The following is a 12,963-nucleotide window of genomic DNA, read 5'->3' as shown; positions in this document are numbered from 1 at the left end:
ATCCACGTGTCTCTCATGTGTCGCCCATGCCATTAATTCACGGCTGCCAGTTGGCACACGTGTGCAACCAGCTTTAGACTTGTGAAGGTAGGACCAAATGCAACAGGATAGCCGCTGCCAAATTGCCAGTGGCTAACCCACAGCTATCTATAATAGCTATTTGTGTCTGTACAAATCTTATCCATGTCCTGTAACTTAAACCTGCAGCATGTTAAATTAATTTGCAATGCAAAATTTAAAAGCTGTGGAGACCTAAATAGAAATGTGGGACGTAGCAAAAATCACAGAATTTCGGGAAAACTTTGCGGACTTTCCGTGAAAAGCACTATGGGAAAAACCGCAATGCGTTTCTGCTGCAGTTTTTCCCTCAGTGCTTTTTCGTGGCGGTTTGCTACGTGGGGCCTTAGCCTTACATGAATTTTTGCTAAGGAACTATGAGTGGTGTCTGTATATTCATGAAGCCTTTTCAGTGGGTCAAGTCAAAATGGGCCTTTTGTTTTATACACTTGGGAATTTATGGAACCCCGGCATGATAGCTGCAGTGTAAATGCCGGGGTTAAATCACTGAAATACAGTAGTAGTGGATGGGAATTAAATCTCTTCCTCACACAATAAAAAACCCACAGCACAAAGTACAGCATGTAAGTTATTGCTGTGCGTGTTCAGCTGTGGCCAAGTCACTGCAATAACCATCCTACAGTGCACCTGCCCTATGTGGCCCTAGACTAAGATGAATTTTTAGGCTGGGGCCCCATGAGTTGGAAACGCTGTGATTTGCCTGCAGCGGAAACAACATGGGAAAAATCACGGCGTTTTACAGCAATGGCAAAGTGGATGGGACTCTTGTGAATCCCATTCTCACTTTGTGATAAAAATCGCAGCACGGACATGCTGCATTTTCCAAAACCAGCACAGTTTTGGAAATCGCAGCATGTCAGTTATAATGACGGAAATGCCAGCGGCTTCTCCGTAGATATAATAGTAACAGAAAGTCAGCGGAGAAAAACTGTGAACTTTCTGTTTAAAGCGCTGCGGGAAGAACCTCGATGTGTTCCTGCTGCGGTTTTTCCTGCAGTGCTTTATAGCTGCAGGTCGTCCCGTGGGGCCTTAGCCTTAAATGGGTTTTACAAAATATATATACTCCTCAATATTGCAACACCATGAAGGAAAAATATTGGCATTTTGTAAATCACAGCATTGATAGACATGTTAATGATATGCAAATGATAAAAAATATGAAAATATTCAATACATCTTAATTGATATATTGACAATGACCTCACATGCAGTAATACACACTTACACATGTTAACATGCCAGTAGTGAGGTTATTACTGGTTTTCTGAGGAATATTATGTCATGTTGAATACCTTTGGGCTTACATATTGTCAGGATTGACTGCTGGCAGCTCCCTTTGCAGTTGTCATCCACTAATGTCCTAAAGGCCCAGCAGGCCATATTAGATCATTTAGGCCACGCAGGTTGATCACAGTGGCTCCTGGGACACTTTGAAGAATTGGCTGAACTGCTGGTTCCACTTCCAAATCAATGTGGCATGGAGCTGTTAATGTACATGAAATGAAGACAATAGGTATCCATACTACATTATGCCACCTCATACCATAATCCAAGTAGTAGGAACACAGTGGCATTCTTTTGTGAAGGCCTCTTCATGGCATTGCCCCTGTGATCTCCAGACCAATCCCTGGCTATAACTGAGTCTGAGACAAAAGCAAGACTCATTGCTGAAAAGGATAGACCTCGATTTCAGACTCCATTACTGTCTTGCTGTTGTACCGTCATAGCATTTGAGAATGGTGGTTTGAGGTCAATGAAACACCTGTAGCTGGATGTCTGGCTCATAGCCCAATGTCATGCAGATGCCTTCTAATAGTTTGTGTCAGCACTGTTTGCCACTCTAGGCTTACGATGTGACATCCACTTTCATTTGCAGTACAGAATGGATCACTACGCTCCATTCTTCCAGTAATTTATCCTTCCATGCTGAGGCTTGCCTTTGCGAGCCTCTTTCTGTTGTTCTGGATTGTTCTCCCAACCACCAGGACACGCAATGTTGAACAGTACTGGTGCTTAGCTATCTGCCTGAGTGATAATCCAAGGTCTCTCAGCCTATAAATTCTGTCCGTCTTGTTTTTCAAGTGGTGATAACTTGCACAATCATCCTATCTCTTTTTTTTTCAATTTTTGAGGTTTCATGGGGCTAAAATCTTAGTTTTCACTCCTGAATGCCAGAGATGGGAACTAGACGATTGAAGATTTCATCATTTGCAGATCTTAGTGATACTTGCTGCTTTCTTGCATAACCTTACAGCGTGTCTTTCTTGGTGTTGCAATTTCAATGTTGGAGTGTATATGGCCTAAATATTTGAGGTCCTTCAGATTTATAAACCAGTCTAAACTCATATTTAAATACATTTTAGTAAAATAAACATTCAGCATCTGCTTGTTTTCTACCATTGTAAACAGTAATGTTTTGCACACAATATATCATTCTGTTGATGTATTTTTTTCTAGATATTTTATTCCTTTCCTGTGTGGTAGACATCTAAGCAGACTCGTTTTAACAATGACAACAATTAACAGCCAGTAGAGGTGAACCAATACTAATGGGAGGTGATGAACACCTACTGTTCTTTATGTCAAACAGATATGTGTACCAAGCTTCCCTCTTTAAATAATGCCTGTGTGACTGCCATATAAGCATGTTCACCAACCAGATCATAGTATATATACAGTATGTATACCAGGAGGGACAGAATCATTACCATTTATGACTGCTGATACAGAGTTTCTTGATGCACATTATTAATAATGGATATTTTCAGTCATGCAATCCAGAAGTCCAGTTCATCTGCTGGTGTATTTAGCCATGGCATAGCTTGTCTGCTATCTAGAGGATTTTCTATATGCATCAGACTGTGGAGTGCAGACCTTTGGCTTAGCATGTTTACGAATGTCAGACTCAGTTGATTTAACTTTTACAGCAAAACCTTGTGGATCCAGAATGAGGAAGTTCTGCTGACAGCAGAACTGTCCCGATCCACTGCGGGGTGCATGTATGACTTGCATGTTGATACTGTTAATTTCATGATCCATGCACATCATTTCACTGTATAATTTTTCTTTCTGCTAATAATTGTAGTCAGCTGTTGCATCCTTGCCTTCCTTCTGGGCTTGATCTTTGTTCAGCGTTCTGGAAATTATTTCGTCAACATGTTTGATGATTACTCTGCCACACTACCACTCACCATTGTGGTCATCCTGGAAAACATTGCAGTAGCTTGGGTGTATGGCACAAAGAAGTAAGAATCCTCCCACTCCCTGTTTGTCATCACCTCCAATCTGAACCTTCTGTCTTCAAGTAGTTTCTCTCTAACCTGTACTCCTCTAGCAGGACATACATAAGTCAGCAAAGCAGAAATACGTCCAGATAAAAAAAAAATGGTTTGTTCTTAGCACTGTATATGCTGTAAATATAATCTGGCTTTAACATAAAATATGAAAGCTGCAAAACTGCTCAATTCCACTTAAGACAGAGAATAAAGTGAAAATTGGGATTGACATAAATACATTTTAAGATATGTACAAAAATAACTTCTGTGTTGCTGCTAAATATCATGAAAAGCCATTTTCAATATAGAACAGACAGGACTGTCTTGAAGTTTAAAGAGGACCTTTCACCGATTTGGGCACAGGCAGTTCTATATACTGCTGGAAAGCTGACAGTGCGCTGAATTCATATTTTCGTCTATTCGGCTTTCCCGATCTGTGCCCCGGGTAAAGAGCTATCGGTCCCGGTACCGCAGCTCTTTACAGTCAGAAGGGCGTTTCTGACAGTCAGTCAGGTACGTCCTTCTTCACAGCAGCGCCTATTGCGCTGCACAATCTGAGCAGGGAGGAACTCCCCCCTCCCCTCCTGATAACACTCGTCTATAGAAGAGTACTGTGAGCAGAAGGATGGGGTGTTCCTCCCCACTCACACTCTACAGCGCGATAGACGCTGCTGTGGAGAAGGACGTACCTGACTGACTGTCAGGAACGCCCATCTGACTGTAAAGAGCTACGGTACCGGGACCGATAGCTCTTTACCCGGGGCACAGATCGGGAAGGCTGACAGTGCGCTGAATTCAGCGCACTGTCAGCTTTCCAGCAGTATATAGAACTGCCTGTGCCCAAATCAGTGAAAGGTCCTCTTTAATCTGACTGTGTATTATACTTTTGTCTATTTTCATTTACATGTGTTCTATGCTAAGGCCCCACATTGCTGAAAAAGCTGCTTTTTTTGTTACAGATTTTGCTGCAATTTTTTGAGCCAAACCGAACAAGTGGCTACAAAAGGAAAATGGAAAATATTAAGGAAGAACTTATACTTCTCTCTTCTTCTCAGTCCACTTCTGGATTTGCCTCAAAAACTGCAGCAATGAAAAAAGCAGCTTTTCTGCAACTTGGGGTCTTAGTATCTGTTGTGTACTAAGAATGAATTCTTGTTTCAGTATTACAGCTTGCAGTTGGCTTTAATCAAGTTCTTGCCTGACGCTAGGTTCACACCTGCGTTCTGGTTTCCGTTCTGTGCTTTCCGTCTTCTGCATGCCAGAAGACGGAAAGCACAGACCGGGTCCGGCCGTGAGCGGCGGTGAGCGTTTTATGCTCTCCGCTGCGAAACCGGATTTTTTAATCCGGACACAGAGTACTGCATGTCCGACTCTGTGTCCGGATTAAAAAACTCGGTTTTGCAGTGGAGAGCATAAAATGCTCACGGCCGGACAGCTTTCTCACCCATTCAAATGAATGGGTGAGAAAGACTCCTGCAGGTTTCCGTCTCCTGCTCTGTTTTATGCAGGAAACGGAAACCTGCAGAACGGACACCTGGGCGCAGATGTGAACGAGCCCTTATGCAAGATGCGCTTGAATTAAGAGGCTCTAGCATCTTAATAATTCAGGTACACTCCATGCACCAGAATTGAATTCATGCTATTTGACTTGAGGTGTAGTAAATTTGTTGGGCCAAGGCATCTCCACCCTGGCTCATCTTGGTCTCTGCCTCACTCACATCTATTGTCATAAAAAGTGACTGGAGAGGTGTAAAAGGAGCAATGTGGTGCAAGAAAGGGCTGTATTGGGTTGTATTGTTGAAAACTAGTGGAAAGGAAAATTGCATTACCCACAATAACATAGAATCTTCCTCGGAAACCTTAAAGCAACAGCAGCAGAACTGATACTCCTGATAGTACACCTCCTTTTATGAGGGACCACTGGACCCTTAATCCTAGAACCAGGTTTTGAATGAAATTTACTGTGAGAATTCCTTACCAAAGTTTTAGCATGAACATACCAAACCAGCACCTGGATGCGTTCTTCAGATCCATACCCCTTCCAATGAACTAAATATTGAGGAACACTCCTGTGAGTCCTCAATTTTAAGTACCTCAAATTCTCCCTTCACTTGAACGGGGGAGGGGGTTTATTGGGCAGGGTAGGTGGTGGCAAGTATTACTCGAGAAGAGATTTATGAAACACATTATGTATCTTGAAGGACAGAGGAAGGGATACAGGATTAATGACCTCAAGAATTTCAGAAGGACCAATATACTTAGGACCGACTTTTGAGACAGAATTTTCAGACAAATATTTTTAGAAGAGTTGAATGTTTTTTTCTGCATTTCTTTGAAACTGAATTGGACAGTTTTTCTTCTTCTACATTGACATCAGGACTGTCAGTATTGGGGGACAATGACCTAAAACAAGGGAACCCAAAATTATAGAAGAATGGCAAAGTATTCAGAGATGCATGATGGTTATTTATAGCAAACTCTAGTAATGGCAAACAAGTTATCCACTCAGACTGATCAGTAAAATAATATCTAAGATATTGTTCTAGTATTTGGTTGAGACATCCAGTTTGACCATTAATCTCAAGATGAAAAGTAGAGGAAAAAGACAATTGAATCCCCAACTTAGTATTATCCAGATTACCATGTAAACAAAACAATATGGCCGATAAATCTGGAGAGAGTCTTTGCATTCAGTATTTTAGATAATGGAATGAAATGACACATCATATGAATTGCCTCCAGACACTTGCAGATCAGTAATGAAATCCATAAGCTATGATATCTTAAGACTTAGTTGGCCACCAGACATGATGAGAAACTAGTTTTTTGTGTACCACAAATCCCTTGATGACCACACATAACTGAATCATATAATTCTGTCACAAGAATTTACCTTCCAGGGTGGTAAGGGAATAACGGTTGATTCTCTAGGATATCAGAAGTGAGATCAGAAGCAATGGTAGAAATAACGATTCCTTCGGTTCAGGCTCTGGATCTGGGGTTTGAGAATAACAAAAACTGAGAGATAAAGCATCACCCTGTGTCTGTATGTTTTGACAAAATCATCTGGCAAAGAATATTGCCCACTTAGCCTGCATGGGATTGCATCACTTGGCTGATTCTAGAAAGGTTAGATTCTTAAGGTCAGTAAGAACCTTAATCTTATGTCTTGCCCCCTTCAAGAAATGATGCTATTCTCCAAAATCCCATTATCAGCGGTTCACGATTACCTATATCATAATTCTTGTCAGCAGGAGAGAACTTGTCAGAGAAGCAGACATAAGGATGAGATAAATAATTGCAAGCAGGTGGCCGAGGATGGAGGAAGTTTAAAGGAATTCTATCATTAGAATCCCTTTTCCTACAAAGATCACGTCGGAATAGCCTTTATGAGGGCGATTTTTCTCCTACCTTTATTATTCTGATTCGCTCTGATTCACGTTGCCGTTTTTGTGAATTTTCTTTTTCGTTCCATATGCAAATGAGTTTTCGGAAAGTACAGGGGGCGTTCCCCTTTGCTCAAAAAGCAAAGGGGACATCCCCTGTCCTTTCCGAAGACTCTTCAGTGACGCCTCTGTCTTCTTCTCCCAACTGCCTTTTTGCCGCCTCATCGGCCGCATCATCAGCCAGCAGAAACGATTACGCATGTCAGTTCAGCCATTTTCCTGTGGCCGAATGGACACTCGTGTAAGAGCCACAGGAAAATGGCTGAATGGATATGCGCAGTCTGCTCTGCCGGCTGATGACACACGGTCAGTGACGCGGCAAAGAGGCAGTCGGAAGAAGAAGACAGAGGCATCACTGGAGAGTTTTTGAACAGCACAGGGGATGCTCCCTGTGCTTTTTGAGCAAAGGGGAACACCCCCTGTGCATTCTGAAGACTCATTTGCGTATGGAAGAAAAAAGAAAATTCACAGAAACGGCGGCATGGATCAGAATAATAAAGGTAGGAGAAGAATAGCTTTCATCAAGGCTATTCCAATGTGGTCTTTGTAGAAAAGGGGATTCTAATGATACAATCCCTTCAAATAGGCCTCTTTAGCTGGTGATTGACAAGACCAGAGAACTCTGACATTGCAGAAGTCTCTCAGATCAGCACGGAAACCTTATAGCAATAGGACAGAACTGATACCCCAGACACCAGCTTTCCACCTCGTCTCATGAGTGTATAACAATCACATTTTCCTTTGCAATAGTTTTCTCCTAGCTAGCAGTGGGGCAGTGTGCAAACCACCAATTTATCAACCTGTTCAGTATTTGATGTATTTTTTTTATTTTGTTTATTAAACTCCTTCCATTCTTTATAATACAAATATAACCATTATTATATGTCTGGGTTGTCTGTTATTAGAAAAAGGGGTTTGCTTTTTTAGTTAAACTCTGTGGGTCACATGATCTCTTTTTGTGCACTTTCAGATTTATGCAGGAGCTCACAGAGATGCTTGGATTTCGTCCGTACAATTACTACTTTTATTCATGGAAGTATGTTTCCCCAATTTTTATGGCGATTCTGCTGACAGCTAGTGTAATTCAACTAGCTTTTAGCCCACCGGGGTACAGTGCTTGGATCAGACAACTGGTAAGTCATGTGTACATATGTTCTAGGTCTCAGCTTTTTTATTAATATTTGTACTTGTGCTTGAATTATTTGTTAAATGTTTTATGCACGTCTATATATTTACAAGTGTCTAGTTGGTTCAAACTTGGAGACAAGAAAAGATACAAGCAAAAAGCAAAAGATGAGAAAAACATAGGCTGGAAGGAAGTAAGATAAAACAAAGTTTGAAGGAAGAGGACACTTTGAGAAGGGAAATAAGTATAGTAAAAACAAAAAAACAGCTTGTGAATCTGTCCACTGTCTGCACATTCTTTACATTCAAATGTACACAGATAATATTAGCTTTTATTGCTGTGCACGTTTGTATACAGTTTCATCTAGTGGCAACTGCAAGCAGACAATTTATATTAATATAAAATGTATTTATAGGGATTCTATCATTAGAATCCTGTTTTAAGCTAAACCCACATCGGAATAGCCTTAAGAAAGGCTATTCTTCCCCTACCTTTAGATGTCTTCTCCGCACTGCCATTCCTAAGATATCCCAGTTTTCGTCCATATACTAATTTCTTTTTCTTGCAGCACTGGGGGCGGCCCCCTGTGCTGTGAAAAAACTCTCAAGCACCGCCTTCTTTTGTTCGCTGCCTCCGCATCTTCTTTCCTGTTCAGCCACAGGAAAATGGTGACAGATATGCGCAGTCGGCGCTTTTTGAAGAAGACTTGACAGACCAAGGAAGAAGAGGAAGCGAACAAGAAGGCGGCAGCGCTGGATAGTTTTCTTGCAGCACAGGGGATGCTCCCAGTACTGTTTGAGCACAGGGGACCGCCCCCAGTGCTGCGAGAATACTAACTAGCATATGGACGAAAAGCTGGAAATCTAAGGAACGGCGGCGCGGAAAAGACATCTAAAGGTAGGGGAAGAATAGCCTTTCTTAAGGCTATTGCGATGTGGCTTTAGCTTAAAACAGGATTCTAATGATTGTATCCCTTTAACAGTTTAGTAGGATAAGCTGCTTTATGTGTACATGAGTAGGAACACCATATCTGACCATTATGTATTTGATAGCAAATACAGAAAAAAGAGATTCCACAGCTCCTTACAGAATATTAGAGAGTAGTGCTGAACATTGTTGAAGAAGAATGATCATTGTTTGCAGCACCATTTTTCTTTGTATCTGTTTCTCTCTTCCCTTTCCATAAATTTCTATGAGTACATGTAATCTAATACTTCAGTAAGCTACCAGGCCATTGTGGAGAACAAAATGTAATTTGAGGAGGAGGGAAGAAGAGAAAAAGAATTAGGAATTTTTTCTTTAAAAAGATATATTACAAAGTTTTTGTTGAAAAGTCAGTGACCAGTCAAAGGGACACTAAGAGAAAATCCACAAAAAATAAAATAAAAATTGTATCTAGCAGTTGTATGCAAAATCTCCAACCTCTCTATTGATGCTAAGTTGTTTCATGTTGCAATTGAATCTGAAAAATATGTAAAAAATGTCTCTGTGCTTCTGAAGATCAACCATGTCATGTCACTCTCCACACAATCCTTTGACTAAAAGACAAGTGGCTGTAGCAGAAGCCTCCTGCTTTTCCTGTCTTTAGCAGGGAACACTACAGACAGGGCTCTTTGCCTTGACTAACCAGCCACACATTGAGTGCCAGAAGCTGCCAGTAGATGGGGACGTGTACATGACTGCTTCTATTCAAATAATAGGAACACTGTTGCATACACTTCACATAATCTAGGAGTTTCCAACACCCAGAGACTGCTGGAGTAAATCATATACTGTGGATAGATCATTAGTATGAAAAATCAGGGTAAGTTCACACAAGGTTTTTTGGTCCGGAACCTGAAGCAGAGGCCACCTCAGGTTCCGGATCAAAAACGCTCCGGATTAGGCCCAATGAATGGGGCTAGTCAGGAGGAGGGAGTGTCTTCAGGCCGAATCGTGAGGCGAATCGGCCTGAAGAATGATCATCTCGCTTCTTTTTCTGGGAGCCGGAAAAAACGGCTCCCGGAAAAAAGACCTGACCGGCTCCCATTGATTTCAATGAGAGCCATCTATTTGGTCAGGATTTTGGGGCGGATACGGCCTCAAAATCCTGACCAAAAATCCCTGTGTGAACTTACCCTCAATGTGGGGACAGTCAACACTCCATTAACTATTTCACAGTTAAAAATGGAACAAATAAGCTGAAAATTACTTCTGATCTCCGCCTTATTCCTATTAAACTGTTACAGGAACATGCAGAAAATCCTGTAGGGGGAGCTCAGATTTCAGCACAGATATTTTTGCGATATACTATGGGTTACATCTTGTGATCTGGATAGAAACATTTTGTTTGCATTATGGGGTCCACAATTAAATTGCTGCCCCCCAAATTAAAGACAGGGCACACATATTCTTGCAGGAGAAACTTGTGCATGTATTGCGCAGAATTCAGTCATTTTTGTCTGGGGACAAGCTGTGCAATGATTTCTACTTTGCAGAGTCATTTACTTGTCTGGATTTAAATGCAGGTTTGTCTGCTTCTTTTAGTAATGTTATGGCTTGTTTTTGGGGTATAGTATCATAGTATCACCATGCTATTTTTCATTTTCAGGCTGAAGAACAATATCTGTTGTATCCTACATGGGCTCTGTCACTGCTTATTTGTCTCATAATATTAGCAATCCTACCAGTGCCTCTAATTTTCATTCTCTGGCAATTCCAATTAATACCCGATGGCTCCAATAAATTGTCTGTGTCATACAAGAAAGGCCGTATGATGAAAGATATCTCCAATTTGGAAGATAATGATGAAACTCGCTTTATCCTGAGTAAAGTGCCTAGTGAGACCCCATCTCCAATGCCAACCCATCGCTCATACTTGGGTCCAGAAAATGCTTCTCCTTTGGATTTGGGAGGAGCATCAAACGGTCGGTATGGAAGTGGATATCTAATGGCAACCACTCCTGAATCAGAATCGTGATCCTTTTCTATGGCTTATCCTATCATGTTGTCAACTGCAAATAACAATATGTTTTGTAAATTATGGCACTTTCTAAAACACTGCCCCGCAAAAGCAAAGCAAGGGATTACTTGTGTAAAAAGCAGATATGGATGTTTCACCTCAACACAACCTGTACATCTCCACTACATCAGAAAGTCTTATCTGTACTGCAGTGTCTTTCAAATCATAGACTTCAGGTGAATTTGTAAATTCATCCATCTGGCCACAATATATGCATTTATCTGAAAAGCTAGAGGGTGTACAGCATTGCATAATGTACGTATATTCACAGGTATGATATGTTATCAACTATTTATGTTTTACCCCTTATTGGAAATGTTTGCACAATTCTACCAAGCACACGTGCAGGTCCTGCTTTGTTAGCACAACCTACAATATATATGTAAAGGTCTGAGTAGATGAATTCTGAACATATTATAAGAGGAAAAGGTCTAACCATTATTTTTATACTTTGAAATGTTACATTTTAAGATGTTTATAAAAGTATAACCAGAATGCACAAATGAATGAATTTATATTATTTATTTTTATTATTTATTTGTTTCTTTTCACTATTTAATATTTATGATGCTTTCTCCTCAAAATGAAGCAAACACACAGAATATCCAAAGTAAATGAAAGCACATCTCAGTAACAGAAAGCTACTCATGCACATAGCCAGACCCACTAAGATGTAAACCCTGGGGAAGACTGGTGTTTTGTGCGCTAATTTTAATAAAGGGCCTGGTGCCCACTTAACAGATCAGGTGCAACCCCATGCACTAAAATGAAAATCTACACTAGTCAGGGAGTGCTGTAGATTTTCTGTATAACTCATGTCAGAAACCTGGAGTGAGTTACAATAAATATGACGTGCTGAGGAGTCCCCAGCCTGACCTATGCCCTCTGCCATACTCCACCGAAATTTGCAGAAAATGGCGAATAAGGTGCAGAAAGGGGGATGTGTTGCATCGTTGACACAAGAAAGGGCAACATTATTACCCATCTACATCAGAAAGTTGACTTACATGATATAATAAATCCCTGACATTCCCTCTAGTCCATCAAAAAGTGCTCTTTGTTTATTTTCATGGACACATGGACCCAATAGAAATCAATGGATCTGTTTTTAATGGCTGTAAATCCGATTGACATCCAAAAAGACCAATGAAATTCATTCCTTTTTTTCATTAACAGTTAAAATGATGGAAAACGGCTTTCATTCAGCCATCAAAAATTGAACAGAAGCAAACATGTACATTAGAGTCTACTTTTAACAAACATTAGATCTTATGTCACTGTCGTGTCCATAAGGCCATAACCCCGCCTTCACGCGACTTATGAAACTCAGTTCATGTGTTGCCGGATTTACTGGTCTGAAAATCATTCCGGGAGAGGGACTCCTAGCATTTGAGTTTTCTATTATGGTAAGAGTCCCTGACTCCTAGTAACATACTGTCTCAAATCGTTACTGGGCAGTATGTCTCTGGGAGGCAGGGACTCCTAGCATCAGATATAATACTGCTAAGAGTCCCGATCCCAGCATGATGTTCAGGACGGTAAATCCAGCAAACACATGGACACAGTGAGGGGAAACTATTGTCATACGAATGTTAGTTCAATTTAAACTCATTCTCTGATATTATTAATACTACTATCTCTAATAATAATAATTATGAGTAACAATCATAGTATGGGAAGAATGTGCAAATCTGACTCCCATGATGTAATTAGGAAGCCAGTGCCTCAAATATGCACACCAATAGAGGGCGCTGACTGAGAATGTGCAAGTCTGTCTTCCATGATGTAATTAGGAAGACAGAGTCTCAGTCAAGACATCGAATAGAGGGCGCTCCCTTTAACATCATGCCGACCTTCTCAGAGGCCTTTGTTTGCAATGATGTTGGGTTATACCAGATACAGTCTTCTCAGCCAAGGACAGCCGTTTCGATGTATTTGCATCTCATCAGCTTGGCGTAGAGAGGACTGATCTGGCAGAGGCGAGAGGCTTAGACATGGTTAATTAGGAAGACAGAGTCTCAGTCAAGACATCCATGT

General features: G+C 40.9%; 1 protein-coding gene across 2 annotated transcripts in view; it reads left to right on the top strand.

Moving 5' to 3' along the window:
* The window catches only part of SLC6A17 (solute carrier family 6 member 17), a 48,532-nt gene extending 37,132 nt beyond the window's left edge, over positions 1-11,400 (top strand). For both annotated transcript variants that reach the window (XM_075264288.1, XM_075264286.1), the window contains exons 10-12: positions 3,164-3,323; positions 7,770-7,932; positions 10,516-11,400. In XM_075264288.1, the coding sequence (XP_075120389.1) occupies positions 3,164-3,323; positions 7,770-7,932; positions 10,516-10,884 (692 nt within the window). In that variant the 3' untranslated portion in view covers positions 10,885-11,400. The remainder of the gene's footprint in view (positions 1-3,163; positions 3,324-7,769; positions 7,933-10,515) is intronic.
* Positions 11,401-12,963: the final 1,563 nt, after the last annotated feature.

The sequence above is a fragment of the Leptodactylus fuscus genome, chromosome 2, assembly GCF_031893055.1.
Source record: "Leptodactylus fuscus isolate aLepFus1 chromosome 2, aLepFus1.hap2, whole genome shotgun sequence".
In the NCBI taxonomy this organism is placed as follows: Eukaryota; Metazoa; Chordata; class Amphibia; order Anura; family Leptodactylidae; genus Leptodactylus; species Leptodactylus fuscus.
This window is presented reverse-complemented; position numbering and strand designations above follow the sequence as displayed.